The sequence below is a fragment of the Sciurus vulgaris genome, assembly GCF_902686455.1.
Source record: "Sciurus vulgaris genome assembly, chromosome: 10".
In the NCBI taxonomy this organism is placed as follows: Eukaryota; Metazoa; Chordata; class Mammalia; order Rodentia; family Sciuridae; genus Sciurus; species Sciurus vulgaris.
In genome coordinates, this window is record NC_136470.1 from 58,128,272 (window position 1) to 58,135,988 (window position 7,717).

Below are 7,717 nucleotides of genomic sequence, written 5' to 3' on the forward strand. Positions count from 1 at the left end.
GGGTCACGCCCCACAGACTGGCGCAGGAGACAGAGCGGGGAGTTTGCATTGTCCAGGTTTGATAGGCCTGTGGGCAAACTTCAGGTGGGCCCTAAACCTATTATAAAATGAGAAACTGTAGAAATTGCCAGGAATTTTGAACAGTTTTCTCATAACCATGAAATAAATTGTATTTTTCAACTACTAAATTATACAAAAGATGAATGAAAAATCAGCTATGTTCGGCATAGTTCCAATCCAAATGATGAAAATTTCCATAAATTTTCTAGTCTTGCTGGAGTTCGCCCTCCACATATATTGATTTGGGTCCAAGTAGGCTAGATGTGCTTACATCCAAAATCCAGAGTCAGTTATTATCTCCTTTGCCTGTACTTTTCTGTCTCTCCATGTACTTGGGAGGCTTCCATTATATAAGAGGTTTCCACTTTTTCTTTATTATTTACCTTTGTTCTTTTTTTTTTTTTTTTTTTTTTTTTAAGTCATAGTCCATCTCTCTGCCTCTTTTGCAGTCATTGCTTTTTTGACCTTAAGTTTTAAATTGAGTCATTGAGTGTATTACAATGGATCTTAAGAAGTGAGCCTGGAGATTGCCATTTACTACAGGAAAGGAGTGTGTCACTTTGAATATCCATGGGTCAAGAGGAAGATTTTTGTCCTAGAACATAAGTCCTTGATGAGAAATTTCTACCTCTTAGGGATTTGCCCCAAATTGGTGTGAGTTTCAGGTTTCATCTCTACAAAATGGAAGTAGTTAGTTGTTTGGAGCCAAAGAATATATGTAAGAGAAATTGAGATAAGAAATTTTAGGAAGGTAGAAAGAAATGGGAGAAGAAAGGAAGGAAGAGAAAAATTCTAAGGACAAAACTGATTTTAATTAAATGACACAAGTAACAGCAGCAGCTATTAAGATACTGGAAATCTTTTATTACTCATCATCCTCTCCTTTCTCAGATAATACACCCTGAATAAGTCATTTTTCCCCCTCTTGTTTTACAGAGGTCAGAGGTCAACTCCGCTCACCCATGATGGACAGCCAAAAGAAATGCCACAGGCTCCTGTACTTATTTCTTGCGCTGACCAGTGAAGCGCCCTTTAATTGTAAAACATTGTGCTTTACCTACTACCCTAGCCTTGTCTTTACCAAGGGATGCTAGTGAGTCCATGTGGTGGAAAATATAGACTGCAAACAAGTGCTTGTTGCCCTACACGGCCCAGACTCACTTGAAGCAGAAGTTAGCATCCTGGGCCAGTTTGTTCTTTTGGAACCCAGAATCTTTGAGGGTGACGTTATCTGATACTGAACAGAAACAGAATGATCCTGGAGCTTTGCTTTCCATTGAAGGCTTTTGACAGTAATTGGTGGTGACTTGGTAAAAGACTGCCTTTACTGTAGCTCATCCAGCATCTCTTTTACCAACCAGAGAGTGTGAAACTAGTTTCATATATTACCTAGTTATTCTTTCAAAACAAAACAAAAAAACAAAAAAAAACAAAAACTGACGCACTGCACTAGTTATTATTAGATATTCTTAGTCTTTTTTGTACATGGAGATTTAAGTTCTAAGATGGTTTATATAATAGGTTATACCTACATTTATATTGTAGAATAAATATTAAAAAGCCTGTTCCAGAGACTCCCAAGCAGCATGGGCAGGCAAATGTACCATTGTTAGCGGTGTATGCTCGGCCTCGTGGTCCATATATTCTGCACTTTTATATTTGCCACCAGAGTGATAGTTTGCTGGCAAAAAGAGAGTGAGAGAGAGAGAGAGAGAGAGAGAGGGAGAGAGAGAGAGAAAATTACAGTTCTTACAATCTGAATTTTTTTTTAGCCTTGAGTGACCAAGAATTTGCTTGGGGCAAATTGTGGCAAATATTTTCCCAGACAGGGGAGGAGTCCTGCAGATTACAGATTACTGATGTTTTCATGCCTTGAGGATTCTTTTATTTTTACACAGGGGTCTAAGTGACCAATGAATCGTTCATACAAACAAACAAAACAAAAAAGACAAAAATATTATTCAGAAGTGACCTTAGTATTACTTCACTATTCTAAACACATTGAAGACTTTCACTTCATGTGGACTTGGAGCTACAGACCTTTCACATCCATCACAGATAGACTGGACGTGTTGTAATTGCTATGCACAGCCTAATTGGCACTGCAGGTTTTTAGAGTCATTTCAAGCTTGCTGTTTAGGAGCTATTGAGTACATGATAGGGGAGGTATTCCTGAGGTGGGCCTCTCAGTCATAGACCCACCTGCAAGTTCTGTTTCCTTTTTGTGTTTTGTCACTTTTAAACATAAAATCAACCATACATATGCCGGTGCCAAGTGGATTAACTGGCTTAGAACATTGAACATATTGACTTAACCACCTGACGTTCACAGTGTCTTGTTTCCTAGCAACAGATGCAAAGTGATAAATCAAAATTAGTCTGAGGCTACAGATTTTACAGGGTATTTGTTCCATAGCACAAAGTATTTCCCCACTTTTGCATCACAGCACAAACTACCAAATTTTGATTATTGGATTCCAGCAATAATTTTTAATGGTTTTCAAACTGGTGGAGTTTTGATAGTTCTAGTTGAGTTTGAAGCTTTTTGAGTTAGATCTCTAAATGGTGACAGTTTACATGGTTTTATCTAGCTTTCTTATTTATACTTGACTGAATTGTAATGATGATTTTTTTTTCTAATTGTAATTTGACCTAATAGCCATATAAAAATGACTCTATTAATACTGACTAGGTTTAGCTTCTTGTGGTTGTAGATATTACTTCAGTTTCGGTGCTGGAAAAATATGTACAACATAAACTAACAGGATTGGAAAAAATGAAGAGGGTTTGTACTCTCCCCCCCCCCCCAAGCAGGTAAAGAGGGCAGCAGAGCATTGGAATAATGTTCTCAAAAATGCATCTTCATTGTGGGGATGGAGGAGGCAGAAATTAGCAGAAGGTTTAATCCATGGTTATAGCTTAACCCCATTAACATAGAAACATCGAGGGACTAGTCCCAGATTTTAGCATACTGTTTTTACTATGATACTGTTTTATTAATATTTTCTAAATTTCAAAACAAAAAGTGAATGTTTGAAAATTGCTGGGTCCTGGTGTTGGTGGCTGTTGGAGTTGTGGACCACTTGCTAGCAGTGATTTAAAAATTATAATTAGCTGAAATCCAAAAAAATAAAATAACAAAACCAACAACAAAAGTTGTGTGGTGCAGAACATGCATCTTGACAATGGTACTAACTTGTCACTCTGTAGAACACGTTAGAATAGATCTAGTTTTGCCAGAGCACCCTCCTTCAGTCCTCCAATTACATTTCACTAGAGTTCCTTAAGAGATTGCTGTATATTCATGGGACCTTTTTTTAAAAAGAAGCAAAACAGAAGATTACTTTTTTCTATGTGATTAATATCTTACTTGATCTGCTTTTCCTAAACCTCAGTGGCTTTTCCCTTAGGCAGGGGTGGGGTGGGGGAACAACTTCCTGGATATGACTGTTTTCAGATACTTTAAAACAAATCTTTTTGTAGAAATGCTTAATTTTTAAGCGGTTAGGCACTGAGAGTAGCAGAAATCCTGCAAAGCTTTATAGTTCTTTAGGCACTCGCCTTGTTTCTCTGAGAGGTTTTGATTCCAGTGGTAGTGCTTCTCATGCCCTGAATCTGTTCGAGAGGGGTGTTGGTATTTTCAGGTAACATTTGTTAGCACAAATATTTCAGACCAGTATGTAGTACCCCCCCCATTATCATTTTCACTTCACGCTCTCATTCTTTTTTTTATTTTGGAAAATCATATTGCTATGGTATGTACTTTAATCTGCCAGCAAACACCATCTTCACTAACATTTGTCCCACAGCATCCTCAAGAAAAAGTTATTGCACCTTATGTATATCTCAAGCAAACCAAAATATGATGCTCTTCTGCTTTGTTTTATTCTAAATCGTTGTATCATATCTTTCTGAAACCATTCTGAATTTAGTTGAAATTATCAATATTTATGCTTTTAACCTTAATTTCTGGATTCAAACCTGTATATAAATCTTTTGAAAAAAAAAAAATTGTCCTAGCCCTTCTCTGCAATGCTGGAAGTGGAATATTTCGTCTCAGATGGAGACGTAGTACTGTTCCAGTTTTCTCTAGCTTTTTATTTATTTAGTTATTCTGGTATTTCCTATGTAATTTTGAAGTGTGTAGAATATATTATAGTACTGAAACTGCAGCTCTAAGAAGCTGAGTGAAAGAAAAATTACTGTAAGACATCCTTGAAGTTTTTATTTGTTTGGGTACTGTATACGAGATCAGGAAAAGGAAAATGTCCCACAACCACATTGGAAATACAGGTTCTTGTCCCCAAATTGGTCAATTCCCAGATTATAGATCAAAACTCTTTATTCATTAAATCCTTTTTTGAAGGACAAATTATACTGTTGTAATTATGACAGCCCTTTTCCCACAAATACCAGAAATTATTTAATTCTGTCAGATGATGCCCCAATGCCATGCTGAAATAATTCCCGTGTTATCTTTGTTATTCTGGTTCCTGCCATTATAATTAGTGGAGAGAAAAAATTGATGGAACACTATGGGGAAAAAAGGCACATCTGAACTGGTCTGGTTGTTTAGAATCCAACATGTTCAATCCCTGTCCTTTTCTTATTAAGTCAGATGCTACTCTAAGTCATATAAAAATGTGTTTGCACTCTGCAGTCTTTGGCTCAATGTATGAAAGTGTTTGCACCTATGTCAAATCTTTAACAAATTATAAATTGCTACAGAACAGGAATTAGCTGAGAACTGAATGACATGTTTTGTTTATAGGGTGGGTGGGGTGGGGAGTACCTAATAGCTCTGTTCCAAGCTTGGCATTTGGCATTAATGTGAAGCAGTGGGACCATGCTGCCTGCTAAACTACTGTATGAAGCTAAGTGTTCTGAAGACCAGCAGCTGGAGGCTGGAGGACAGCATCCACACCACAAAGGGGAGGCACCAACCGCAGCGTTGGGGACAAGGAAGGAAACTGGGAGGCCTGAAGCCATCATTTGTGAAGGGAAGATTGGGGTGTACGTGATGCTGTTGAGGAGATTCACCTCTGATTGCACTGCTCCACAGAGCCCTCATGTAAGGCCAATCCTAATGGGCTACCTCGGCTTTAAAAGTTAATTTCAGTAAGTCCTGTTTCAAAAGTTTGTCTTTTTTTGCTTCTGCCTTCAGTGCCACTATTTTCCACTGCAGTGTTTTGACTTCACAAACCGCCTTCTCCAGAGAGAACAACGTATTGCTGAAAATGGGCAGTAGAAGCAAATGCTATGACATTTGACCTATAAAGTATTCAGAGTGACTGCTAGGTGAAAGTGAAAATTTAGCTTTTCCCCACATAGTCTTTGTTTTGCACCTTATGCAAAATATACTAATTGGTAATTAGATGTTGCTTTTGTTTATGCAGGCATTCCCAAAGAATTAGATTTGGACTTTGTTTTATATGAGTTTTGGGATTTTAAAAAATTGTCATATTTAGACTGACTAACAGCATACATAAAATAAAAAGAGAAGCAGTTGTTCAGTTCATCTTACCAGATGTGTCTGGTGAAGTATTCAGGGTTTGATGGGCTGTTTTGCTTTAAATCGATAGTGATAGATAAGTTTATTATACTCCATATTAGATGACTTCGTCCTTTTCACTGAGGACATTATCTTACATTTCTAAAAAAGAAATAGCAGAAGAGTGAATAATGACAGACATATTTGATTCCCACAGACATCTCCATCTTCCTATGCTTACCTTTTCCTTCAAATATAAATACATTTTCTTTTTTAAAAAAAAAAAACAAAAAACAAAAAACAGTTTTCTTCTGGCCAAATTTCATCTGCGGTGGTATGATTTATACCAACATACATTGAGAGACAGAACCTTGTAGTTAAAAGTTCTTTGGCCACTGGTTTTGTATGTTTTTTTTTTTTTTTTGTTTGTTTGTTTTTTTTTTTAATTTTGGTTTTTGTTGTTCGTTTTTTGGCAGTCAGTGGTCAAAACTGATAATGCCCTCAAACTGGTTTTTATGCATAGACCTTATCACAAACATTATTACTCCTTCCAAAGATTTCCTGACAACTTGGGCCAGAACTGGTTACTGAGTAGCAAGGATCTAATTGAATGCCTCCAAACCCTTCTGCCCACAATGCAAATCTTACCTCACAAGCTCTAACCTAAATCAGAGACAAGCATGCTTCATGAATTATCACTGACTCTTTTTGACCCACTAGAGGGGTGAGTTCATGTCCCCTGACACCTCACATTAGTGCCTCGGCTCTAAGAGCGGCAGAACTGAGGGTAGGGAAGGTTTGCCATCTACAGCTCAGTAACTTGCTCAGCAGCATTTTTCTTTTTTCTTTTTTTCCATTTCTTTAGTACTAAACAAGTCTCTTGCTCTCAGGAATTTGTCCAAGAGAATAAAACCACCTGAGATTCCACGTACCAGATTATGAACTTTTCTCATAGGTTTGAATTGCTTACTTACACGTCATAAATTAACCATAGTTTCATTTGACCACCAGGTCTTAAGTCTGTTGACAGTTTCAGCATGACTGAATAGCTCATTTTTTTGCTTTCAGAAATTGGCTTGGTTCTCTTTAGAGTTGGTGTAAACATGCCATGTAATAAATGATTTCCACTTAATGGTACAACAGAATTATTGCTTTCTTAGATGTATGTGTAGTAAAAGTCAATATACACATTTATATAATTTCTTTCTTCAAAATCTTATACCTAATTTGATATTTCTAAAAATTGCACATGTAAGTCATGTGTATAACATGCTAAAGTACTTTAACTGTGATCTTAAAACTGAATAAAAATATTTAATAAAAATTTGAAATATTTTAAAGATATTATTCAAATACATTTCTTTTTATGTTCACACTACCGACCATAGAGTGTATTCCTTCCATGTGCCATATCCACTAAAAGCAGTGGGAATGATAATAAAAGTGAGATATTTCATCTATTCGGGATATCTTGGGATATCTCGTAATTGTCTTCTCGTACACTCTGCTTGAGGTTTCACTATCGTGTGGGCAACATTGGTTGCCTTTCCCCTGATGTGTAGAGTGGAGTCCAGCAGAAGAAAGAAGAGGCTTCAGTCTTCCTACTTAGGACAAGAGACTTTGGGGCACCTTCCTAAGAAGAGACATAAACTATAATGAAACTAAGGAAATGACATCATTAAGACCATAATCTAAAGTATAAATTCAGACCTCAAATTTGCTGAATACAGTATTCCCAAGCCTTAGATAAGGTTTTTTTTTTTTTTTTTTTTTAATCCTTTGGACATTACACATGCACACAAACACAGTGTGTTATCAAATGGGCTTTGTGTTTTGACAGACTACACTCTTAAGTTCTGGCTCCTGAACTCATCTACTTTTGGGTTTTTAGCTTCCCTCAACACACAAATCTAAATGGTGGTGGTCATGGTAACTTCATACCACTTCTATGGAACTGAAAAAGAGAATATAGGGAAAAATGTTGGCCTGGGGCCTGTAATTAAACAATTAAATGCTTATTATAACTTTTTATTCCAACTGTAAGGTTAGTATATTCAAAATAGAAAATACAGCCACCTTTTCAAAATAATTTTGAATGGGCCTAGTGCTTTAGAGGTAAGATTTTTCAAGAGACTTGATGGTGTGAAAACTCAAGAGTAGTTGAAA

General features: G+C 36.7%; 1 protein-coding gene across 12 annotated transcripts in view; it reads left to right on the forward strand.

Annotated features, from left to right (window-relative positions):
• The window catches only part of BBX (BBX high mobility group box domain containing), a 253,393-nt gene extending 247,576 nt beyond the window's left edge, over positions 1-5,817 (forward strand). For all 12 annotated transcript variants that reach the window (XM_079100834.1, XM_079100827.1, XM_079100832.1 and 9 more), the window contains one exon: positions 997-5,817. In XM_079100834.1, coding sequence (XP_078956960.1) covers positions 997-1,084 — 88 coding nt within the window. In that variant the 3' untranslated portion in view covers positions 1,085-5,817. The remainder of the gene's footprint in view (positions 1-996) is intronic.
• Positions 5,818-7,717: the final 1,900 nt, after the last annotated feature.